This window comes from Heptranchias perlo, chromosome 28, assembly GCF_035084215.1.
Source record: "Heptranchias perlo isolate sHepPer1 chromosome 28, sHepPer1.hap1, whole genome shotgun sequence".
Classification (NCBI taxonomy): domain Eukaryota; kingdom Metazoa; phylum Chordata; class Chondrichthyes; order Hexanchiformes; family Hexanchidae; genus Heptranchias; species Heptranchias perlo.
The window spans coordinates 17,622,256-17,649,462 of NC_090352.1; the positions used below are offsets into that span (position 1 = coordinate 17,622,256).

Sequence of the window (27,207 nt, forward strand, 5' to 3'; positions counted from 1 at the left end):
ACCTCGAGCCAGGCCTTCTTGGTGGCAGAGGCAGGCCGCTTCCTCCCGCCCGCCGGGTGGAAGATCTCTGTCCTCCCCCTCCTCCTCACCCCATCTAATGATACCTGGGGTGAGGCATCATTAAACTGGGAGCAGCCTTCCCCCTGGCCTGCTCCATGCTGTAATTTTTGCTGTTTGTTGCAGCATCTGTCAGTGGAGGACTGCCCCTTTAAATAGAGCGCCTCCAGCTGACAGATCTTACTGCGCATGCGCAGCCCGCCCGACGCGCAGATCAGCAGCGGGGAACCCGGAGGAGCAGGTAAGTGGATCCAATTAGTGTGTTGCCTGCTACGATCGCGCGGGCAACCCACTAATTTCAGGTTTGAGAAATTTAAAATTTTTACCTCCCACCCACCCCCAACCCACCCGTCCTTGGGGGTTAAAACTCCCCCCTAAGTGTGCCTCTTATGCCCTGTATATAAGGGAGCTCTCCTGGTGTCCTGGCCAACATTCCTTCCTCGACCAACACTACCAAAAACAGATTAACTGGTCATTTATCTTATTGCTATTTGTGGGACTTTGCTATGCACAAACCGGCAGCTGTGTTTCCCGACAGAACAAAAATGATGCCACTTCAGGATAATTCATAGGCTATGAAATACTCTGGGAAGCCCTGAGGATATAAAAGATGCTATGGGGTAGATTTTCATCTTCTCCGCCTGGGCGGTTATCTGGTGGGGTGGAAAGCCCGTCCTTTATAGAATCCGCCTGATTTTCATTCCAAGAAGAATAAAAATCGAGTGAAGACAATAATTGACTCCCTATCCGAGAGCAAATTCTTTCTTATCTTATAACCTGTCCAAAGTATTAGTAATCATTTCTCAACTGCATAGATGAAATTTTGCAACAGTGACCCTTCTGTCGAAATACTACTTCAAAATCTTTAATCGGTGTCCTATCAGCCATGCTGCCGAGTGTATAAATTGCCACTTTATTCATTTATATACATACGAGAAGACACTCACCTCAACTTTGCAACTTCCACTAACATGTTGGAAAACAAGACCAAAAATAAATAAATCTTGCTACTTTACAAGACTATGAGGAATTGAACTTATAAAATATGTCGCCAGACTCGAAATCTCAGGAGTTTAAATTAGTCTACCAGTCGTGGATTATCACAACCAGGTTCCATTGACAAATGACTTGCTGGCTTTCAAATTCTCTGGCCTCCGCGAGCCAAGCATTTGTCAGATTATAGGCCTGGAACAACACTGATTGCCTCTGACTTTCCAATCATTCAGGCAGGTCAATTATTGTTAGGATGTTCTGTCTGGAGCACTCCTTCAGTTCACTTATTTACTGTGACCTACATGCCTGAAGTCTTTCCTCCACAGTATTCATCTATACACCTCAAATGCCTATCTGCCCAAGCACATTCGTGAAATCAATAAAAAATGTAGTTGTGATGTATTTGACTGCATTTGATCTAGAAGTCATTCTTCTTGAACATTAACAAACCAGACATTGTTATGAAGCTTTTTAAGAATTCAAAAACACTCTGATTGAAGAGTAAAACCCCAAAATATTAACCTATCTCTCTTCTTCAGCTGATGATCGATCTGCTGAGCTTTGGAAAGGAAGTGGAAAGATGAATTGGGCGGGGTGTGCAATGGGCAGCCAATGCACTCCCATTAGTTTTCCACCCAATGGTAAAAGTTCAAATCTACTCTCTTCAGTCCAAAAAACTCCTGTGAATCACTCATTACTCTTTTTCTGTTTTATAGACAATTTCTTATCCATGTGACTACTTTCCCTTTAATACTGCCTTATTTTATTTTCAAGCCTCCTATGTTTCACCTCACCAAATGCCTTTTGAAGATGCACACACACAATAGCCACTGCATTTCCTTTATTGCTTTATTCCAGACACTCGGTTATTGCCTCAATGAACTGCGTTAAATTTGTCAAACACAATTTGCCTTTTACAAATCCATATTGATTGTCCTTAATTAACTCATGTTTTTCTAATTGAGTATTAAGGTTATGCCTCTTTGAGTATTAATATTATAACCTCTAGAAATGTACTTATTACTGTTGCTAGACTGACTAATCTATGATTCTTGGTTTTTCTCGTTCTCCCTTTGAACAGAGGTGCTACTTTGGCAACCCTCCAGCCTTCCGGCAAAGCTTCCATATCTAAGATCGTTTGAAAGATTGTAGTCAAAGCCTCCAGTATTTCATCTCTGAATTCCCTTGGCATTCTATCATTTATGCCAACAGGATCTGTTGTTTTTTCTACTTTGAGTTCCCATCATTTTTTTCAGTACTAGTTCCTTATCTACAGTTTTTTTAAAAACAGTTAGAGGAAGGAGCTGAGAGTCAATAGAAGTTAATGGGCTAGATTTTCATCTGCATCAACTGCCCTTTATAGAACATGCCTTCCAATGGAATGAAAATCATGCAAGTTCTATAAAGAGCAGACGATATGCTCCCTCAGTTTACCCACCCAGGTGTTGAAGACAAAAATCCAGCCCCAATGTCTTTTTTTGCCTTGCATTCATCCACCATGTTTAATTTATTCATCATAGGTCTGAAAGAGAAATTTTCTAAATGCAACCAGAAGGATAACTGACCTGATTGGCAACGTAGGGTCTGCTCTATCCCACCATTCTTTGGGAGGGCTAATGTACATGCACCAGAGCTCCCAGGTGTAACCATGGGCACAGTTTTCATAACGTTGGACCTCAAACGTTTTGTGCTTGATGTTGTCAATAGATGGAAGGATAATTCGCTTTCTGTCATCTTTAATTCTGGCCAGTACTGGTTCAACCCTAAAAAGAGAAGATGGAAATATATTAAAACACTGTCAGCTTTGTATAAAATGGCAATACTCCAGCACTGAAGCCATGGCCAGTATAATATCAGAGTACATCTAAAAGTTGTTAGTTCCGATGACCTAGTGGAAATACAATTATTCCACTTATTAGATTAGCCCATGATGCCTGAAAGCATATTCCTTACATTAAAAAAAATCATACAAATTCAATTGTTAATACTTAAATCATTTGAGTACCATCACAGGAGGGCCATATAAATAACTGCCCAAGTTTAGTTTGCCTCAAACCTTAACTTCAGCTTTCAGTATTAGGGATTGCTCCCAAAATTTTAGAAACACAAGGGGGGAATGTTCAACTTTCACCCGAAACGGGCACGGAGTCAGTGGAGCGGCCCCCACAACCCCCCACACCAAAGCCACCTCATTTAAGTGACACTGGCGAGCTGCAGGCATCCTACTGCAGCTTACCAGGTGTAGGAGGGTGGGAAATCAGTTTGGGAGCCAGCCGGCAGGTCAGGTACGGGTGGGGGGGGGTGGGGCGGGGAGAGGGAGGCGATCCTGGGGTGACCTCGAAAAGACCAAAGTTTTTTTGTGGGCCTAGGAGGAGCAAACATTAAAATTAAAAACTTTCTAGACTGCTCTCTGAGCAGCCTCCTGCTGTCCCTTTAAGGTACAAAAGGCCAGTGCGTGCACAGTGTATGATACACCTGCTTGTATCTGAAAATATGCAAATTGGGATCCTATAACCGACATTGGGCCCCGATTTGCATCTTTAAGATGTCTTATGCCTATTGCAGTTGGATGGCTGTTTGCCCATGTATAGAGCTGAAAATTGCATCAGGTGGGGTGGAATATCAATGGGGTGGCTGAGGTGCCTCCCAATTTCAGATGCCGGTCACCCATTTTTCAGGCGAGAAGCAGGCGGCCAGCAGTTGAAAATCACCACCGCACGGCCCACAAGAGTTATGTGCATTTCGTGTGTGAATGAGAACTTTAGCTCTATGTGGAGAAGTCCCATGTATGTTCATCGTAGTTTGTTTGAAATAAGTTCTGTGGCACTAAAATCTACCTTGTCTTGTTTTTTCCTCTGTGTTTGGGAATCTCTAATCTAACAGTTCTAAGTTGCTCATGGTAAAAGGATTTCACTTGTAGACCAGCAGGCTCAAGATATAATTCGGAGATCTCTTGATTTTGCACTGCAATTGTCAAAAAAGGATTCCGAGATCTCCAGATTCCATCCAATCATGAGTTTGTTTTATAGTCAGCTGATCAGTTATTTGTAGAGGCTGTGATCACTTTTTAACATCTGCTCAAATTTGTGCCGTACATTACAACGGCAAAATGGCAAATTCCAGAATCTTCTATTATTTTGCAATGTAAACAAAACCCTTCTAGCACAAGTGATAAGTAACTGTACAAGTAATTCTGGAGATTGTCGTTAAACAATGTGGGTTGCAGATTTTTGCAGCCTTTTGCATTATCCCAAAGATATCTGAAGATCTGTTATATGGACCTTGAAATATCCAAACTTAAGCACCCGACTAAGTTCCTACTCCCTACTTAAAAATACATACATCTGTAATATTAAAGAAGGAATTTCTGCTTTATATAGTTTTAGGCTTTACTCAAAAGACTAGTCAGTGGTTATAGTGGATACTACATGAATTCAATGTTTTTTGGATTGGTGGGCTGTGGGTCATGGTGTGCCCCAGGGATTTGTTCTGTGACTTCTTTTCTTTTTCATTTATGTAAGTGATTTGAACACAAGCACGTGAGGAATGTTTGCTAATGATACCGAATTAAGAGGCATGGCAAACTGTGAGGAAGAACACAAGTGATTGCAAAAGATCATGTTGCAGTGGTCAGGTGGGTGGCAGTTGATGTTCAATGCAGAGAATTGTGAAGTAGTACATTTTGGGAAAAACAACAGTCAAAGGAAGTGCACGCGAGGTGGCAAGATTATTAACAGGAGAGAAAGAGGGAGATGTGGGGGCAGTTACATAGACCTTTAAAGCTGGGAGTGGAGTTGGAAAAGGCCATTAAAGGGCAAGCATTCTGGGTTTTATACATACAGGTATTAAATGTAAAAGCAAGGAAGTAATGTTGATTTTGTACAAGACACTGATTAGGTCATAGCTGGAGTACTATCTGCAATTCTGAGCATCTCATTATAGGAAGGATATTAGAGTCATGGAAAGGGGGCTCCCAACATCTGGGAGCAATGGGAGGGTTCCAGCAAGCAGATCTGGAAAAAAAAACTTCCAGGAAGACACTCCCTTGCTGCTCTGCTCTCCCTTGGCATGACCAAAAATCGATGTGCGAGCAGGCTTCTGGGCAGTTATGAGGTTGGTCATAAAGAGGTCCCAATATGGTGAATACAAAGAAGATAGGCGGCTGTAGATTGGAGGCCAAAGTCTCCAATGTTTGCTAAAGACTTTGGGCTGAGCTTAGGAACTCTTCCAAAGGGATCCATTGAAGAGGGCCCTGGAATGACCATCCTTTCCATGGTGGTCTATAGTTACGTCTGTCAATCATGGAGCACTGCACAGTTGTGACTCCTCCAGAGACACCCTCAAACTATACAAGTTGCTCATCACACTCTAAAAAGGAACACATGAACAGCTGAGTGCTGAGCTACTAAATTACATTTGTCGGCAGGCCCTGTGAGCTCCAAATCCGTAGGCCCAGCAGCTGATGGAGCTCTCAAGCTGTCCCTCCAGCCAGTAAAGTTTCAGCTCCTCCAATTTCATCTGCATTTGCTTCTCCCTCACCCTTGCTCTGTGTTCCACTAAGTACTTCCTCATGGACCTCACTAACTGAACCCACTAGAGTGGATTTAGTTGTGATGGTGTTGGCCAGTGTAGGAATCAATAAGGCAGGGCGCTGTGAGGTGTTCAGTTTTAAGGCTGCACTGGAACTCACAGGCGAAGTACAGCATATTTTAGAATGATGCCAAGACATACCAATGTGTTACAGGGCAGTGCTGGAGTGTGTCTGTGTGTGAGAAGGTGAATGAGCAACTGATTAAATTGAAGAATGAAAAACAAAAGATGATATTAGCCATGAACTTCAGGAGGCCTCCTCCCTCACCCTTTCTCACTCCCTCTATTTCCTCCCGGCTCAAAATCTCCAGGGCCCTTTCCTTGTAAGCAATTAATTGTCATGTGTTAAATGACTGCCCTCTTGTCTGCATGAGTTGGTGCTGGTTATGTGCAGCTGAAAGCAGATAGAAAAAGGGACATAGATTTCAAAAGTGGATTCTGAGAGCTGCTTCCCATTCAAGTGCCATGGGCAGCAGTCACCTGTGAACATGCAGCATCCAAATAATCTTGTGTTCACAAAATATTTGCCACATGTAACGGGCCATGGCAGCAATACAGAGTGCTCTGGTGCAACATGAGCATGCCTGTACATTTAGAAAATGCATGAACAGTTGTCAGAGTGCTGTGTATTCTCCCTGTGTGATGCTGCTTTGAACTTAACTTACACTGAAATGCTCTTAATAGTCCTCAAGCCTATGTTCGAAAATTTCTGCTTACATTTAGCTTACTCATTTTTCATGATGTTTATACTTATTTTTCAGTGTTGCTGAAACCAGAACATTTTTTCCCCAGCTGCCCTAGTGCACAGTTTAAGTAGCATTTACTCTGACAGCCACTTCCATCCTGCGAGTGGCTGGACGGTGACCTCCCCGTAATGATACAAAAAAAGTATCGTTAGCATGGCTTCCTCCAGCAGCACCTTCAAAGCTGCTTCAGTAAAAGGTGCTGTTCTTCCATGTGTGCCTGTTATAGCCATTTACCCACCACTTCAGGGAAGATTTAAGGGCCACCAGCAGCTCTTTAAGAGCACTGGAAGGAGCACTGGCATTGGATTTCCTGTCCATCAGCCCTGGGGAGGTTACAGCAAGTCATGTATTCTACCCCAGGACCACCAGCATGGCAAGGAAATCAGCTGCCGTTGCACTATAGGGCGGCACCTGAAAAGCAGTGGTTCTGGCATCAGTGCACATGGACCACGTTATCAGCCTCCCACCCAAAACTCTTAAAACCTTAAGAAAATAACTTGCATTTATATAGCACTTTTCACATCCTCAGGACATCCCAAAGTGCTTCACAGCCAAATAGTTATTTTGAAGTACAGTCATTATTGTGTCGTAGGCAAGTGCAGCAGCCGATCTGTACACAGCAAGGTCCCACATACAGCAAATGAGATAAGTAACCAGTTAATCTCTCTTGGTAACTGGTTGAGGGATGTACGTTGGCTCGGACACAACAGAGATAGAGCCACAAAAGAAGACAGGTGCTAAAGCAAAGACCGCAAAGAGAGAACAGAAATAGACAGGGAGAAACAAAAGAGGAGATAGAGAGAGACACACACAGCCAGTAACAAGAAAACAACACAGACAGGTCAGACATCGTATTCTGCTTACTGGGAGCAACACCACAGGAGCTCCACCAATATTACAGTAAAATATGGGTGTCGCAGTGAGGTGTTGTGGTATTGAAGGCTTATGAGTTCAAATTCCACCCTTACAAGTTGTGAAGCTAAATTCAATAAATCTGGTAATTTGTAGACTGGCACCAGGAAAAATGACCATGGAAACTGCTTACAACAATTGGTTTGATCATTTTTTTTTATTCGTTCATGGGATGTGGACGTCGCTGGCAAGGCCAGCATTTATTGCCCATCCCTAATTGCCCTTGAGAAGGGGGTGGTGAGCCTCCTTCTTGAACCGCTGCAGTCCGTGTGGTGAAGGTTCTCCCACAGTGCTGTTAGGTAGGGCTTTCCAGGATTTTGACCCAGCGACGATGAAGGAACGGCGATATATTTCCAAGTTGGGATGGTGTGTGACTTGGAGGGGAACGTGCAGGTGGTGTTGTTCCCATGTGCCTGCTGCCCTTGTCCTTCTAGGTGGCAGAGGTCATAGGTTTGGGAGGTGCTGTCGAAGAAGCCTAGGCGAGTTGCTGCAGTGCATCCTGTGGATGATACACACTGCAGCCACTGCGCACCTGTGGTGGAGGGAATGAATGTACCTCTGCTCCTTCCTTGCAAGGGTCCCTCTAATCGCAAGAGAGGGATCAGCATATTTCTTCCCCCTCTGCCAGTCTGAGCTAATAGAACAATTCCACTGCCCTGAACCCTGAACCTAGTTAACCTGGAAGTCCTATTTTTGCAAAGGCCAAGGAGGTAGCAAACAGTTACAAGCACCCTCTTATAATTAGGAGAATGCACGAATAAAATACATGCGACTTGTTCAAAAGTAAATATGATTTCCAGATTATAATACTATTTGCCAGTCAGGGCTGAGTATACAATTAATGTCCTGCATTGCCTGCTAGTCCCAGACAGCCTTGAGCAAACTGGCTCATACTCTGAGGTCCCAGACATTTTCCAAAGTCCTAAACATCGTCCACCCTGGATATTCTATGCATCCTGGACCTATATATTGCAGATTTTGCTCGGCCCACAGAAGCTGATCCACCAAGAGGTCCTCAGATCTGCTCACCTTGCACACCATTTGGCCAAAGTTGAATAAGTGGAGTCAAAAGTTGAGGAGCAGTCCCTTCAAATAATAAAAGTGAAGATGCAATCTAAAGCACTGCATGAATATGTGGAATATTGTTTTGCCCTAGCTGCAGAATGGACAACTTGCTAGGACACTAGTGAAGTGAATCAGGCATGAAGGAATTTGGACTTTTTAGTGCCTGCTATTTTAAAGAAGACTAAGTAAGGCCAATGGAGCGGGAACTGTCAGGGTGACGCTCGTCCAGGAACCGTGAGATGGATAACAGACTTAACTTGGTAAAAGACCATGATGGACTTAAAAGTATGAACAGTTCATGAACGATAACTCATGTGCAGTCAATACCATTGAGCTGAAATTACAATTGGACTAATTTGGGATCAATAACCCAGCGAGAACGGATTCATTGTATTCAAAACACCACTGGAGCAAAGAGCCAAGTTAAACTTGGCCAAAATCAGAGTACTGATGGTCCTTGCTTACTGTCCAGGATGTTGAAAGGAAAAGTATCATGGATTTTACTACTGCTTTAAAATACCTTGGGAAGTCCGTCTATTTTGACTGCAGGTAAGGATAAGGGACAGATAAGCCATGAATAACGAGGACTGCTTTGCTGAAATTGTGAGAAAATTGACCTAAACACCAGCCTGTTCCGCCCAGCAACAAACTTGGAAAAGAAGATATAAAAATAGAGGCTTGCAGTGATTTCTAGGTGATCACGAGAGACAGTCAAAGAAGAGGTTGTTGACGAAAATTAACCCCTCATCTCCTGGAACAGATGAATTGATCATTCTGAGTTTTGAGTTGCATTTCCCAGAGAATGTTGTATGGCATCTTTAGCTGAAAAACTGTTGTGTCTTAATGTCAATTAAAATCATTTAGAGTGCTTAAAACCATTCCTGAGCCACCTCGATATATCTGGTAGGCCATAAGTTGTAGTTTTGGGTACCTGGGTGTTATAGGTGGATGGTTTAGTAACTGTGTGCAATTACCTGACAGGAAGGAACTATAAATATCATTTGGCTTCATGACGCAGTTAGTGAGAATTAGTTTGGACCACCCAGCTCTGTGCAATTCTGAAGTGATAGCACAAGTAACAGTGGTTGTATTTGTGCCAACACCACTAGGCCTGCAGGAAATATTCAGGTTCACTCCCACCTCCCAAATAAACATTCCACACTGAGCAACAATAACTTGCATTTATATTGGGCCTTTAATGCAGTAAAATCTCCCAAGGCACTTTACAGGAGCATTATGAAACAAAATTTGACACCGAGCCACATTAGGAGATATTGGGGCAAGTGACCACAAGCTTGGTCAAAGAGGTAGGTTTTAAGGAGAGTCTTAAAGGAGGAGAGAAAGGTTGAGAGGCAGAGAGATTTAGGGAGGGAATTCCAGAACTTAGGGCCTAGGCAGCTGAAGGCGTGGCCACCAAAGGTGCAGCAATGAAAATTGGGGATGTGCAAGAGGCCAAAATTGGAGGAGCGCAGAGATCTCGGAGGGTTTTGCATTATCAGGTGTGCAAGATTATATACAATGATCCAATTCAGTTTTGATCTACATTGTACGATTCCTGCTGTTGACTTGGATGGGCAATATTCTTGCACCTCATTGTTGCTGAATGCAGTTATCTTTTGCTGTGTAAGTGAGATCATTTAACAACATCGGTTTTAATTTAGAAGCACCCCGCTAAAAACTGTCCTCCGAAAGCACTTAGCTAGACTACGAAATTACTATCATTTAGGCAGAGAAGTACATTTCAATTTTACGGAACTATTTTCAACACACTGAGCGAATTATTTTGCATCCTTTCATTACACACTAAATAAACCATAGAGATTAGATTCAAAATGCTCAGAATGAACAAGTATTGTTAGCCCAGCCATGCTGCAATACATTTTGCACTTTGCATTCTGCAGCTACAAAAAAGGTCAAACGATCTTTGATTCAGAACACACAGGGGACATTTGCAACGGTGGGCCAGAATTTACTGTCAAAATAACAGTGAGGCTAATGGCACTCACCGTTCTTTATGTGCATATCGGACAGCAACTTCCGGCGAGGGCACATGCGGAATTAAATGTGGAAATCCGAGATGCGCTGTCCCTCCATCAGCTTCGTGAAAACGACATCTAGCCGTCTGACTCACCATTCAAACACATTGACCGGTGTGAAGTTCTTGTACTTATGTGGTAGATATGAACGAAACTCGCCACGGAAAGTTAGGGCTTGTCTGAAGTGATGCCTTGCCGACATTTAAAATTCGTGCATATTCAATTAAGCCTGGATTCAGATGGAGGGAGTTTTTTTAGCTGTCAGGGACCTATAGAAAATGTCTGTGAGAGCCGACTGTCAGATTTTTTCAAATTTTTTTCACATAAGGAGCTGCCTGAGACACGGCCGGCAGTGCCAAGGATCTGGGTCTTTGACCCTAGTTGGCGGAGTTACAGTAGCAGGCTGTAAGACAGCTTTCTGACTCCTATCTCCATGGTCCTAAGGCCGACTGTGTTCATTCCACAACTGGTGCTAGGGTGGGCGAGGGGCACCGAATGAAACCAGACGAACTCGGTCGGACACTGGCCCCGGAAACCTAGTGAGGTCGGTCAATTTAAAATGCGGGGAATGGTGCTGCCATCTGAGGCTGCACAGCTCAGCCTGCCTGGCTTTGCTATTTCCAATACAACAGTTCCCCACTACTGGTCTGCCCCGGTCAGAGGCTTATATCTCTGGCATGCCTAGTCCGATTTCCTCCGGGCATGGCTTGTTCGAAATAGCTCAGACAGGCGCGTCAAACGCTATGCGGATGGTCCCGAACAAGCAAGGGAAACCTGCTATGCACCGCTGCCATGGACTGGCCAGGGTTCATGGCTCCCGTTTCTTGGGAATAACTTCGGGATGGAACATCGGATTTCCTCGCGGTAAATGGCAGGTAAAAGGACTAGCTGATACTTGTCGAGCAGTATCAATGAGCAGGGGATGTGACTTTGTTCAATGGGGTCATAGTAGGATGACTAAGGACCGCGATCCGTCCTCATCTCGGCGGGCCTGAGGTCGACAGACTTCAGTGCACAACTGAGGCTCGACTGGGTGAAGGAGCACTGACTGATACCAGAACGAACTCTGTCGGACGCCGGGAAGCCGAACGAGGTTGGTCAATTTAAACTGTGGGGAATAGTGCTGTCGTCTGCCGCCATGTAATCAGACTGTTCTTTGGTCGATTCCAGACCCCACTCAGAAGCCCTGTAGAGGATGCTCTCCCGCTGACAGCAACTTGCCGTGCAAAATATCATGGAAAGTCTATGGGCGAGTGCAAGTCTAACAAATGGCGGGCACATTCATTCATCGCTTAAAGTAAATTCTGGCCCGACGTGGTTATTTCAAAAACCAGGCACAGTGTGTTTCAGGTTGAAGTTCAAGGTACATAGAGAAAAACAAAGGGCGGGGAATGTATTACAATCTTGCACAAGCAACAATAAATCTTCCATTAGTTCCTGTGCACCTTGCTACTCAAGCTTTGAGAAGGTGTTATGGTGTAAAATCATGGGGACAGCACCGCCTTTTCCCGGTTGGGAGTGCATGGCTGGCTGGGAGAACCTATTCATATAATCAGCCCTTAACCCACTGGTTTGGATTTACCTATTTTTGGAATAAGTAGCCGCACTTTGTCATTTTTTGCTGTTACCAGCTGTCTGCCAGTTAAGTGCTTCAGCTATTGGGGTGAGATTTTATTCAACTGTGGGGTGAATTTAAGTTAGAATTGCAGGTCAGTGGCATTCAACCCAAGAATTCTGTGAATAGCAAATGATTTTTAGCAGCTGCAGTTCATTTGCAGGATTAAATTCAGCATAAAGACTAAGCTTGCAGGGAGATTTGTGGCGCTTTTGACCAGATGTATTTGTATTGAAGCCATAGCAATTCCATACATGGAACTTCAACCTCAAGTTACAATTTAATGTCAAAAATCCCCAATCGTGACAAGCAAGATTGGCCGCACTAAATGTAATGTGTTATAAGTGAGGTAATGGTACACTGAAGAGCACTCCAGTGAAACCTAGATCTGCTGTGAATCAATGGTTCAGATTTTTCCTGAGTTAATAGCAAACTGAAAGTTTTCAAAAGTAGTAATGTGCATATACTGCACAATCTATTATTTGGTGGTTACAGTATTGGCTGCTTCATCAGAAGGATATAAGGTCTATGTTAGAAAGCTTTTTGAAACTCCAATCTGCCTGTGAGTTGGAATGAATTCTGTCAGTTTTCATCCAGTTTTCCCTTTTTTGAACCCCGTTCTTTAAGAGGAGGAAATACTGACACTGTCCACATTCTCAGATGTGCACCTCTGTTTGAATATCATATCATGGAATTGGTGACGGTTGTGATCTTCCAGATAAAGCAGGTCAAGCAGAGGCCTAATGAAAGGAAAGCCTGAAGGAAGGAAGCAGGGATAAGAATGTTTAAAATTTACTTTTTAAAATTTAGATTTGGATTTTTCTTTTTTTAAAATAAGGTTCCTTCCCCTTTGTGGTACTGACATCCACTCCCCAGAAAGCTCCAGGTTTTATTCCCTGTCTTTGCGAAGTCAACCAGGGGAACAGCTGTGACACTTCAATTGGCCACGATGCTTCAAAGCTACAAAAGGAGGAATAAAGAACAAGCCAAGGATTTATCCCTGCTTGTTGTCATTGCTGTCAGGATGTGGGTTTTTAAGGAATCTTATCTAACAGCCAACATATGAAACTCATTAAGCCTGATGCACACAGAACTCAATAATGTGACCCAAAAGTGCCTCTGGCACTTAGATCCTGTTTACCTCCAATGTTCATACAAATGAGGGGAGACGCCCATAATGCAAGTGGAAGAACTGAACTTAGTGCCCATTTCAAGCGGGTACTCCAAACAAGGTTTGTTCCCTTCAATCGGATCCTTGCTGTTAAAGATATATTTGTGCTTTTGGTGTATCTGTTTGCAAGTCACTGGCCTAGAAATCTGATGGTGCCATGCCCGTTTTTCAGGGCTAAATGGGTGCCTAAGCCTCCAGTATGGTGGACAGGAAGTGCGTGTCCATTACAAGGCATGGAGTGTGCCGCCCACCATATTGGTATAGGCAAAAAATAGGCATCCAGGGGCCATGCCTGAACAGGCATTAGAGCCTTTGCATGTGCAAATACAGGGCGTTACGTCTGTTTGAGGCCCCTTGTACAAAATTGGGTTTCCCAGAAACTAGCTGTTTTCAGGAAAACCAGGTCGACATGCGGCCTGACCGGTTCTTAAAGGGACAGCTGCAGGCCACCACCAAAAAAGTATGTTTATAAAAATACTTAACAGCCACTGCACGCCCTCGTCCCGATTACCGTCTTGACCCCATTCCTGACCACCGCCTCAAGCCCCATCCCGATTGATCCTCTCCCGGTTGCCCCCCCCCGCCTCAATCACATCCCCTAAAACAATCGAGTTGAGAACTGCTGTCGGCAACACAGCAGCCCAAAATTCATGGCCTCTTAGTCAGGGAGCTGCCTCGGGATGCCCAGGTGTCCACAGCTCATTTAAATGAGGCCTAAGGCCCAATATCGGGTGTTCTCCAGGCCTACCTGTTTGAGTGCATGAATCATTCTTCACAGTTAACAATGCTCCCCACTTTTATGTTGTATGCAAATGTTACTATTCTGTCCCCATACCCAAGTATAGATCATTTATATATATTGAGTTGAGTAATGGTACGAACTTTGTTACTCTAGTCCAAAAAATATTCTTAAACCACTATTCTCTGTTTTCTGTCCATTAAGCAACTTCCCATCCATACTGCCACATTTCCATTAATACTATGGGGCGAAAAATTTGGATAACGGCCATTTTTGGGCATGGGTAGAGTGATGTGTTATTACCCCGTGCCCAATGACCCCTGCACAGGCAGTTCGCGAGTTTCGGCTGGCTTGAGTACGAACCTGCAATAAGCGTTCCATTCTGGGCCTTGCAGTGGAATCAGTGCAATTTACACTTTCCACCAGCAGGAGGAGCCCAATCTCTTAAAGGAAGGATGTTTCTTGGAAATCTCTTAAAGGTAGCTGGTACCTGTTATTTGCTGAAAATAACAGTCCACTGTCTGCACGGAGTCTGAACGGAGATCAGACGTCGCGCACCTAAAACACAGATGTAGGTCGTATCCCTATGTTTGCACACGGATGAGTTATGTTAAAACATTGAATAAAGGTTGTTGCACTGCTAAATCCCACGTATTCCAATCTGCATACCAGACCTCACCAATCTGCCGAGCTTAGTTGGTACCAGGCCTGTGAGAGTGCATGCCCTAAGGTTCTCTGCTGATGCACTAGAGACCTTGGTGCAAGAGGATGCCAGAAGGAGGAACATCCTATATCCGCAGTGTGGGGGTGGGCAAGAGGCCCTCCAGAAAAGAGGCAAGCCAAAAGGTGGTGGGAGGCAGCGGGGGACGAAGTCAATGCCAGGTGCACAGCATCATGAACATGGATGCAGTGCAGGAAGAAGTTCAATGCTTTGACATGAGTGGTCAAGGTGAGTGAGGTCAACTGTCAAGTGGCGTCTCCTACCAACTGCACCACGCACTACAGCCCCCATCCCCCACATACCAACAAACTCTTTCCATCAGTACTCAACTCTTCCAACCTGATGTTTCCTCTCACCCTTACACATTACCACTGTTGCAAACCGCCCACATCAACTCACAGGCCACACACACTGGCAGCTATTCAACCATGACAGGCACATCACCCAGACACATGCCCCGCTTTCTTGCAGGAGAGGGTGGCGAATATCAGGAGGCAGCAAGTGGCAGTGGCATTTAGCCCCTCGAGCCTGTTCCATAATTCAATGAGATCATGCTAGACCTGTGACCTAACTCGATATACCCACCTTAGCCCCACCCTTAATACCCTTGGTTCACAGAAATCTATCAATCTCAGATTTAGAATTCACAATTGAGCTGATTACCACCTACCACCCTCCCTCAGCTGATGAATCAGTCCTCCTCCATGTTGAACACCACTTGGAGGAAGCACTGAAGGTAGCAAGGGCACAGAATGTACTCTGGGTGGGGGACTTCAATGTCCACCACCAAGAGTGGCTCGGTAGCACCACTACTGACCGAGCTAGCCGAGTCCTGAAGGAAGTAGCTGCCAGACTGGGCCTGCGGCAGGTGGTGATCGAACCAACACAAGGGAAAAACTTACTTGACCTCGTCCTCACCAATCGACCTGTCGCAAATGCATAAATGCATCTGTGCATGACAGTATTGGTAGGAGTGACCACCGCACAGTCGTTGTGGAGACAAAGTCCCGTCTTTGCACTGAGGACACCATCCAACGTGTTGTGTGGCACTATCACCGTGCTAAATGGGATAGATTCAGAACAGATCTAGCAGCTCAAAACTGGGCATCCATGAGGCGCTGTAGGCCATCAGCAGCAGCAGAATTGTATTCCAGCACAATCTGTAACCTCATGGCCTGGCATATTCCTCACTCTACCATTACCAACAAGCCAGGGGATCAACCCTGGTTCAATGAGGAATGTAGAAGGGCATGCCAGGAGCAGCACCAGGTGTACCTAAAAATGAGGTGCCAACCTGGTGAAGCTACAACTCAAGACTACATGCATGCTAAACAGCGGAAGCAACTTGCTATAGAAAGAGCTAAGCGATTCCACAACCAACGGATCAGATCAAAGCTCTGCAGTCCTGCCACTTCCGGTCGTGAATGGTGGTGGACAGTTAAACAATTAACAGGTGGAGGAGGCTCTGTAAGCATCCCCATCTTCAATGATGGCGGAGTCCAGCACGTGAATGCAAAAGACAAGGCTGAAGCGTTTGCAACCATCTTCAGCCAGGAGTGTCGAGTGGATGATCCATCTCAGCCTCCTCCCAATATCCCCACCATGCAGAAGCCAGTCTTCAGCCAATTCGATTCACTCCACGTGATATCAAGAAACAGCTGAGTGCACTGGATACAGCAAAGGCTATGGACCCCGACAACATCCCGGCTGTAGTGCTGAAGACTTGTGCTCCAGAACTAGCTGTGCCTCCAGCCAAGCTGTTCCAGTACAGCTACAACACTGGCATCTACCCGACAATGTGGAAAATTGCCCAGGTATGTCCTGTCCACAAAAAGCAGGACAAATCCAATCCAGCCAATTACCACCCCATCAGTCTACTCTCAATCATCAGCAAACTGAAGGAAGGTGTTGTCGACAGTGCTATCAAGCGGCACTTACTCACCAATAACCTGCTCACCGATGCTCAGTTTGGGTTCTGCCAGAACCACTCTGCTCCAGACCTCATTACAGCCTTGGTCCAAACGTGGACAAAAGAGCTGAATTCAAAGGTGGGGTGAGAGTGACTGCCCTTGATATCAAGGCAGCATTTGACCGAGTGTGACACCAAGGAGCCCTAGTAAAATTGAAGTCAATGGGAATCAGGGGGAAAACTCTCCAGTGGCTGGCGTCACACCTAGCACAAAGTAAGATGGTAGTGGTTGTTGGAGGCCAATCATCTCAGCCCCAAGACATTGCTGCAGGAGTTCCTTAGGGCAGTGTCCTAGGCCCAACCATCTTCAGCTGCTTCATCAATGACCTTACCTCCATCATAAGGTCAGAAATGGGGATGTTCACTGATGATTGCACAGTGTTCAGTTCCATTCGCAACCCCTCAGATAATGAAGCAGTCCGTGCCCGCATGCAGCAAGACCTGGACAACATCCAGGCTTGGGCTGATAAGTGGCAAGTAACATTCGCACCAGACAAGTGCCAGGCAAAGACTATCTCCAACAAGAGAGTGTCTAACCAACCTCCCCTTGACATTCAACGGCATTACCATCGCCGAATCCCCCACAATCAACATCCTTGGGGTCACCATTGACCAGAAAATTAACTGGACCAGCCATATAAATACTGTGGCTATAAGAGCAGGTCAGAGGCTGGGTATTCTGCGGTGAGTGACTCAACTCCTGACTCCCCAAAGCTTTTCCACCATCGACAAGGCACAAGTCAGGAGTGTGATGGAATACTCTCCACTTGCCTGGATGAGTGCAGCTCCAACAACACTCAAGAAGCTCGACACCATCCAGGACAAAGCAGCCCACTTGATTGGCACCCCATCCACCACCCTAAACATTCACTCCCTTCACCACCGGCGCACTGTGGCTGCAGTGTGTACCATCCACAGGATGCACTGCAGCAACTCACCAAGGCTTCTTCGACAGCACCTCCCAAACCCGCGACCTCTACCACCTAGAAGGACAAGAGCAGCAGGCACATGGGAACAACACCACCTGCACGTTCCCCTCCAAGTCACACACCATCCCGACTTGGAAATATATCGCCGTTCCTTCATCGTCGCTGGGTCAAAATCCTGGAACTCCCTTCCTAACAGCACTGTGGGAGTACCTTCACCACACAGACTGCAGCGGTTCAGGAAGGCAGCTCACCACCACCTTCTCAAGGGCAATTAGGGATGGGCAATAAATGCTGGCCTTGCCAGTGACGCCCACATCCCATGAACAAAAAAAAAAAAAATCAACTGCCTTTTGCAGAAGAGCATTCCAAACTTTCCCCACCCTTTGCGTGTAAGAGCATTTCCTAACTTCACTCCTGCATGTCCTGGCTCTAAATGTTAGGCTATGTCCCCACGTCCTAATATTCAAGTATAGGAGACCTCCAGAAACAGTTACAAATGTCTCAGCAGCCAGAAGCAATAACCCAGCCACTAACCTGTAAATCCTGCATGGTCCCTTTAAATAGGGCTGGTTGGGTCCTCCAGGCAATCTAAGACACGTTCAGATGTTTGGGGTTAAGACTGTGCATTGAGTTGAGCGTTAAGTCCCAAAACATTGTCAATCACTTTAAATCAGCGTTGCACACTGATTGAAGCCATTTTCCCCCTATTTTACATGCTTCCAACGTTCGTTATCTGCGCCTGCGCTAACTCCTATACCAAGATGGCGTCTGGCACATGTCACGCTGGAAACATGCCTGCACAGCTAAGACGCCATCTTGGATGTCGGAGAGGCCGGGTAGCGCCGAAACAACGGGCGCTACACGGCCCAATTTAGTGTCCCATGTGCCTTAATTTTATCAACCAGCCTCCTTCACAGCACCTTATGAAAAAATAAGGGTTTGGTGACCCTCTCCCTTCCTGTTCACATCCATTCTGTCTTGTTGTATGCAGCCTTCTCCAGCAAGGAAATTGGAGGAGGACATAGATTGAATAGAGAAGTGTGAGAGAAGGTATGTGAGACCCAATCGCCCAGGCCATCAGCCAGATTTTGGGGATAAACTTACAGCATCCAAGTTCCTTGTGCTGAAAGCATTCTTGGTGCTTGTTACTTGCCTTATCTAGTGAGCTACACAATCAACACTTCAATGTGGCAAAAATACACAGTGCCCAGGATCAACACGAGCATGCCTGTGCATTTAGAAAGATGAATAGCTATCAAAATGCAGTGCATTCCCCTTCTGTGAGAATGTTTCAACTGCATTTAAGGTAGATTCTGAGCCAACATTTTAAAATAAAGCTGCACCTACCTTGCCAAGCTAGCACAGTCCAGCAAATTTCTCCCGTAACTGCTCCCTGGTTTCAGCCACAGATAAGACAGCATTCACGCATGCTGCTCAGGGGTTGTTCCTTATTACAGGATGGCCCTCCAAAAAGAGTCACCCTTCTCAGTCAGTAATCCCGCAGCAGGAACTCCAAAGCTGTGTCAACGAAGGGGAGAATTCTCCACCCTTCTCAACCTCCAGCCACTTCGCCCTCCACTGCAGCCCTTTAAAAGCTTCTCACACTGAATAATCAGCAAACTGACCCTGCGATGTCCCCAGTGCATCACGTGGTGAGTGGCAGAAGGGCCAAATATTTTTCATAATCAGCTTATCTTGCATTATAATGCAGGATATGTCACAGGTGCATTTTGCACCCGAAGAGCCGCAATCCCAGGCCACTGGAAAATGATTGCATTACTTGCCCCTATAGCCCTAAATATAATCCAGAGAACTTGAGTTCAAATCCCACCATGGCAGTTTGAGAAGTTGATTTCAGTTTAAAGTAATCATGAAGCTGTCAGATTATCATAAAAACCCAATTGGTTCACTAATGACCTTTAGGGAAGGAAGGAAAAGAAAGACTTGCATTTATGTAGCACCTTTCATGACCCCAGGTTTTACAGCCAATTAAATACTTTTGAAGTGTAGTCACTGTTGTAATGTAGGAAATGCAGCAGCCAATTTGCGCACATCAAGGTCCCACAAACAGCAATGAGATAATGATCAGTTAATCTGTTTTAGTGATGTTGGTTGAGGGTTGATGAGGATGCAAGGTATTTTCAAAAGTTTAAAACCAAAATCTCCATACAGTCGGCATCAGCTCATCCACATGTGCGTTGGACCTGCTTTTGGGAAATGGGAACCAATGTGGAAATTATTGCCTTCTCTGGCAGTAAATTTGAAATAAATAAATGTTCAAAACAAAGATCACCCTGTCTGAGCATTTGATGTCGCCTGCACAATTTTCGAAACATTTACCGCTGAGCTTTGGACTGTTGCTCATGATATCACTGGACCTGACAGGCTGACCTTTATTTTCAGCACCGACATTTTTTAAGCCACTGAAGCAAGAACAATCATAATATTGTGGTTTGAAAGAAGCAGGGTCATCGTGGAGATAAATGCAAATGTGGAAAGTATTTGCCCTCCAAGGATTTGTTCTGTTTGTTTCTGAAAAGTTCTCATGTAACTACTTGACTTTTTCCTTCATTTCTGCTGATTGTTTTCTCAATGGGAAGACAGAAATTGGTGGCCTGCACGCAGTCTGAAAATAAATCAATGCATTGGCACCGATGCTGAGAACAGAATATGCTGAAAGTCTTCCCTGACTGATGCCACCAAACACAAGCACTCCACTGATATGGAGAAACATGAAAATGCTCTGGATATGCGAACATTGTTATTAGCACAATTAGTCTGTCACAAAAAGCAATCATCTGGGATACGTACATGGTATATACTCATCTATTACAACATTCATCCAAAGATGAACTTGTTCAGTTTAAAAACAGGTGAAATTTGATGAAAAACCAATTATGGTCACAAAATGACTGCGTCAAAAATGAAGCACTTTACCTAAGATTTGTCTCGGTACTGGCTTTGTTCAATTCTTTCATTCTTACAAAAGGGGCTAAAAATCAGCTTCACCCACAGAAGAAAGTTCCAGTTCATTTTATTACATTTGGCCAGAATTTACTGTCAAAATAATGGTGAAGCTAATGGCGCTCACCGTTATTCATGTGCAAATCGCACGGCAACTTCAGGCGAGGGCAGATGCGCGGTTAAACGCGAAAATCCAGAGGTTGCTGTCTGAGAAACGCTGCTCCGCCGTTAGCTTCCCGCAAACGGTATCTCGCTGTCTGACTCACCATTGCAATGCATTGAACGGCGTAAAGTTCCTGTATTTGCACGGTGGATATGAACTAAACTCACCACAGAAAGTTAGGGCTTGTCCATTTCAGTCTAAGTACCCTTTTTAACGGCGTGATAAGTCTTAATAACTGCCAAACAACCTCTCTGGCACTGAAAATTAACTTTTACAAGTGTGGAGTCTCATTCCTTCAGCTTTTAATTGTTGTTGGAGATTTTTTTTTAAATTAAATTACTTTTTTTACTTTTTCTTTCTGTCTTTTTTTTCTCTCTCTTTCTTTCCTTCTCTTTATTTTGCTTTCTGTACCTGATTTGATATTGAATTCACTATTCTAACTTACACTTCCTGGTTCAGACTCTGCACTGTCCAATCCTCAGTCCTTCAATCTGATTACAATTAACCTTCTACAGTTGATTGCCCAGTTCAGACAGATCCCAGATGCCCTGTAGAGGGCACCAGCCATTTTGATCTCCTACTTACAGCAACTTGCAATGCAAATTAAATGGGCAAGGGCAAGTATTATGAACAACAGGCGCCGCTCGTTCGCTGTGGGGGTGGGCAGAAAGGCGAAGGTTCTACTTTAGAGGCCTCAGCCACCTACCTTGAAGATGAAAGTAGAAGGACTCAATCAGGGGAAAGTATAATGGAAATTGCATGATGGAAAAAGCTATTTCGGGTTGTTCAGAGGTGAAATCCATTAGCAGCACTATGATGAATGGTAATAGGGGGAACTGGCAAATCCTCATAATGTGCCGATTGAAGCATAAATATTTCCACTTCATCTTCAAGACAAATCCGACTGAATCTGACTTCATTCCATCGGAATATGCACATTCAAAGGGGTTAGTATGTTTCTTATCTAAAGTTCCCCTCCAGTTTTTTTCTCTCTCTTGAAGGCATTGACTCACATTGCAGGACAGTTCCACAGGTGCCAGTACTTCGCTCAAGTGACAGTGAGTGCAGTCAGGCTATTCAACCATGGGGGACATTACAGCTAAGTCTGATCCTGTCCTCGTTCGATGTCATTGAACGTCGATCAAAAATGGGAACTCTGGCTGTTTTTCCCCCTCCCTCCTTGGCTTAGATATGTGGAATCTCCAAGTCGCCAAAAGAGTCAAACTCCGGCAAGTAAAGTAAACCCATTTATTGAATCAAGTCTTATTCCATTGAAATGAATATTTAGTAGGACAGTAACATGACCCCCATTCCATGGCCCAATCTGTGTGTGAAATCTTGTCCTGATCTGCCCAAAGATGTAACTTCTGAGATATTAAGCAAGATTTTCACCTGTCTGTACTTTAACAAACTGTCTCAGATGAAAATCCATCAAAACAAATCTATAACAGATTTGGTCTCAATCTTTTACATTATGTGTAGTCACCTCTGTTGTGTCTAAAAATTATGGGTCTCTTACTGTGATAACAGATCACTGACTGCATTATCAACTCACCCAGTATGACAGACAAGCCAAAAATGGAAAAATTTCAGTCAATGGCCATTTCTGATCTAGGAAGAATGATGAATAATCCTGTTTTGAAACATCTTTAAATTATCCATCGACCAGCAGTGCATGCAATGTGAAGACAGCACAAATGATGAAGACTGGAGTATAACAAGAAAAGAAGATTTTTCTGTGTTATTATTACCACATGAAAATGGAAAAATAAGTGATTTTTAACATCCCCGCTGTAGTTTTGCTTGCTGTATGTTCTGTATAATGAACTTCTACAACTCTGCTCGTAATGTATTCAATTAACTAGATAATCTTCTGTGGCATTGTTCACAGGGACTCAAGGCCAAGTGCGGTAATTAGGTCAAGCAGGGTTAGAAGGCAAGGTGGGATAAATGGACCTAGATGGGAGAGGGGAGAGGGGAAAGGGGAGAAGGGAGGAGGCAGAGGGGAGAGGGAGGGGTGGGGGAGAGGAGGTGAGGAAGAGGAGAAAGAGAGGAGGGGAAAGGAAAAGGAGAAGGGTCACAATGGAGCAAGATGGATGGGAGAGGAGGCGATGAGGGGAGAAAAGAGATGGGATGAGGAAAAAAGTTTGGGGAGAGGGAGAGGGATTGGGAGGAGAGAAAGGGAGAGAGGAGAGGGTGAGGAGGATGGAGTGCAGAGGAGGATGAGATAGGGGAAGGCGGGAGATGGAACGGGGGACAACGTCGGGCGGGAGAAGGAAGGTGGAAAGGGGAACAAAGTTTGGATGATTCGTGATGGCGGGGAAACAGTTTCCCAAGGCCCCTTTTGATGCTAGGTGGAGGAGGGGCAGTGGGCAAGGGATGATTATTCTTCTCAGTGGAAGGCTGGGAGTATTAGAATGGGCCAGGGTCGATATATGTGCCAGTGATGTTAGGGCGATGACAGTGGGCCAGCAACAATTTCCATACTCCATGGGGAGGGAGGCAGAAATTAGTGCTTTTTGGAGGGGGGGGTGGGGGCATCAGATACATTTATTCTCAGTGATGCAGGGGAACGGGACGCTGGCTGTGTTGGGGGCACCAAAGGGCTGGTCAATGGAACATTGTTTCCATTTCAGGGAACAGCGCTGAAGCAGTACATGGTAGAACAGGCTATAATTTTCCAGGGTTCGGGGGGGGGGGCGGTAGTTGGGAAGGGGGGTTGGTTGAGCAGATGAGCAGCCAGTCAGATCTGATAAGAAGCTGCAAAATGCTAACAGATGGCCGTAGGAAGAGGGAGTCATCGGGAGGGGTAGAAGGGGGTCATTGCACAGAGAGGGGTGACGTGAGAAGGAATCAAGAGGGACTGCCGGGGCCACAAAAAAGCAGAAAGTTAGAATTTTGCTTATAAACTTTACAGCTTACCTATACCTGCTGACTGAGACGCACGTAGGCTGCTCTAGAGCAACATTTAGTGGCTAGAGCCTGCAACTGCATGCAGACTGGATTTTGTTTAGTATTAATTTTCACTGGGGTAGATTTTCAATTTGCCACCTTGATGTAAAACTGGCATTGCACCCTCGCTGCCCGTTACGGAAATCATCCGATTTTCATTTCCATTGATTTAGATGAAAATAAAAATCGGGCGGTTTCTATAGCAGGAGGCCAATCCATGATCCCTGGTTGGCAAGTTGAAAATCTACCCCAATATACTATGTAGTTGCTGTTATTTTAGCAGCTAACATTTTGTGACACTTAATACTGAAAGACACTATCACAGCCCCACCCACCGGTGTAACAGGTACTGCAGTTAAATGTTTACATTTTGATAAAAGAAAGACTGACTTGCATTTATATAGTGCCTTTCACAATCTCAGGATGTCCTAAAGCACTTTGCAGCTAATGAAGTACTTTTGAAGTATAGTCACGGTTGTAATGTGGGGAAACATGGACAAAGCACATCCCTTTACGACTCTAACTTTCCCACTACAGCAGACAGCTGTATTTTGAATGCCCCTTGTGCTAATGCCCCACCTGGCAGACTGTTCCAAGTGTCTATGAGTGCTTACATGCCAATTCTGCACTCCCAGTGAGAAAAAGCGCTTGCAGGGGCACATCACAGAAAATCACGCGTGCATAGCCTATAATTTTCTGCCATTAAAATAATAGACAATAAATTGTGGGTTGTGCAATCGTGATGCGCTCTTGAGAGTGCCATTCCCTGCAGGAAATGTAGGAGCGAAGACTCGGACTTACTCTCCGTAATATCCTTTTTCAAATTATTTCTCACTAATTTAAATTTATGCCCTCTGACTCTGCTTTTCTGGTCAATTCAAAGTAATATTGTAACGTACTTTATCTATGCCATTTAATATTCTGTACATTTCAATGAGCTTCCCCTTCTTGATCTCCCCCTTTTTTAGTGTACAGAGTTTAAGCTTGTCAAATCTTTCCTCTTGGCTTATGTCCTTTTCACTTGGGATCAGTTTTATTGTTCTCCCTCGCACCCTAGGGGAAAATATTCTGAAGATAAATAGAGAAATGTTTATTGGAATGGATGAGAGAAGGAGAACACTTTGAGGCAGAAAATGAGAATAAAAATTAAACACAAAATCATAGAATCATAACTACATATAACAGGGAAGGAGATTTATGCCAGTGCTAACTCGTCAACTGGAGCCATCTACTTTAATACCTATTCTTTTCCCTTTCGCTAGATCCTATTCTATTCTTAATTCTCAAATACTTATCCAATTCCTTTTTAAATGATGTTTTTGTCTCTGCCTTAATAAGTACTTTGGTAAAGCATTCCATGTTGTAATAGCCCTCTGTGTGAAAAAAAATTGCTTCCAACTTTTCCCTTTGTTCTTCTGTTGATAACCCTCAGTCTACGGCCCCTTATCACTGATTCACCAACCAGCAGAAACAATCTTCCAGCATTTACCCTCTCAAAATGCTTCATCATTTTGAAAACCTCTATTAGATCCCCTTAACTTTGTCTGTTCCAGTGGGGGAAAAAAACAATTTTGCAAGCAAAAAAAGCCCCCAATTATTCAAGCAATATTCTAAAACTAAGCATAAAAGAAACAAATGATAATTAAAGAAACATAAAACAAAGGGCATGTTAGATGTTGAGTTGAGTGGCTGTGTATGAGGGATTTGTCAGAAAATGGTAGAGTTTGGTTGAATTAGGGTCAGTTGTTCCATTCAGATTACTAGCCCTAACAGATGCATTACTTCAAATAGGAAGAAAACCAAGAAGTGAAATAATGACTTTCATTACGTGGTTTAGTTTGTTCACTCTCTAGTTAATTACTATCATCTTTTCTCTGCTGTTTCGTATTCCTGTGTGGAAGGGACCGGAGGTGAGATCTATATATAAAAATCTAATTCCCTGGCTGAGTCTGATTCCACTGTTCCTGCTTTTTTTTTATTCCAACTGCTGGGTCAGACTTATTTGTCTCTCAAGATATAAAAGAGAAGCCAGGATGGGATATCTGGCACCCACCAATGATATGCGCTATGCCAGAAAAAGGCACGTACTGAGCCAATCATAAGAATGGCAGGTTCTTCCAGTTCTGTCGAAAGATCATTGACCTGAAACGTTACCTCTGTTTCTCTCTCCACAGATGCTGCCTGACCTGCTGAATATTTCCAGCATTTTCTGTTTCCCATTTGACATTTAATCACTCCTACCCTATCACAGACCTTCCCTTTTGTTCTTCCCCACCCCCCGCATCTTTTCCCTGGATCTGTACTTGCTTAAGAACTGTTAAATCTCTAACTTCTTCAAGTTCTAATGAAACTTCATCGACCTGAAACGTTAACTCTGTTTTTCTCTCTCCACAGATGCTGCCTGACCTGCTGAGTATTTCCAGCATTTTCTGTTTTTATATAAGAATGGCTGGGTCCACCATTTAAAAGTAGCCTATTAATCAGTGGCTCCACTGACTGATCACTGAATTTAAGGATGAAAATCTCAAGATGCATGCATAGTCACCTGATGCTCTATAAACATATTTCCAGCACAAGAGAAGTAAATCAGTTTGCTACATGCAGGTAAAGCATACAAAATGCATGGAACCACCCTGGATGTGAAACCATATTTGGGTTCCCATCCCCAAACCACAGGACATTTGGAAGAACAAAACTCACCTAATGCTCATCGTTTCAAGTTGCAGACAGAAGTGGCTAAAAAAAAATACATTCTCAATACACCACCTTTTTATTACCTAACCGTCAACAAAGGAATCACAATCACTGCTGCTGATCACAAGTGTCTTTCGTGTTGAGTTCGTAACAGAAATGCTTGATCTTCACAGGCAATGAAGTGCTTTTGAAATAAGAACATAAGAACATAAGAAATAGGAGCAGGAGTAGGCCAATCGGCCCCTCGAGCCTGCTCCGCCATTCATTCAGATCATGGCTGATCTGATCCTAACCTCAAATCTAAATTCATGTCCAATTTCCTGCCCGCTCCCCGTAACCCCTAATTCCCTTTACTTCTAGGAAACTGTCGATTTCTGTTTTAAATTTATTTAATGATGTAGCTTCCACAGCTTCCTGGGGCAGCAAATTCCACAGGCCTACTACCCTCTGAGTGAAGAAGTTTCTCCTCATCTCAGTTTTGAAAGAGCAGCCCCTTATTCTAAGATTATGCCCCCTAGTTCTAGTTTCACCCATCCTTGGGAACATCCTTACCGCATCCACCCGATCAAGCCCCTTCACAATCTTATATGTTTCAATAAGATCGCCTCTCATTCTTCTGAACTCCAATGAGTAGAGTCCCAATCTACTCAACCTCTCCTCATATGTCCACCCCCTCATCCCCAGGATGTAATCCACTGTTGTAAAACAGGGAAATGTGGCAGCCAATTTGCGTATAGGAGAGTCCCACACACAACAATGGGATAAATGACCAGATAATTAGTGATGATGGTTGAGGGGTAAATATTGGCCAGGACATCGAGAGAACTCCCCTGCTCTTCTTCGAATAGTGTCATGGGATCTTTTACATTCACCTGAGAGGGCAGACGGAAC

The 27,207-nt window shown here is 44.3% G+C and overlaps 1 protein-coding gene across 1 annotated transcript in view; it reads right to left on the bottom strand.

Annotated features, from left to right (window-relative positions):
- galnt17 (polypeptide N-acetylgalactosaminyltransferase 17) overlaps window positions 1-27,207 on the bottom strand; it is a 305,543-nt gene that overhangs the window by 179,697 nt on the left and 98,639 nt on the right. Inside the window, exon 5 of the mRNA XM_068008148.1 lies at window positions 2,616-2,813. Coding sequence (XP_067864249.1) covers window positions 2,616-2,813 — 198 coding nt within the window. The remainder of the gene's footprint in view (window positions 1-2,615; window positions 2,814-27,207) is intronic.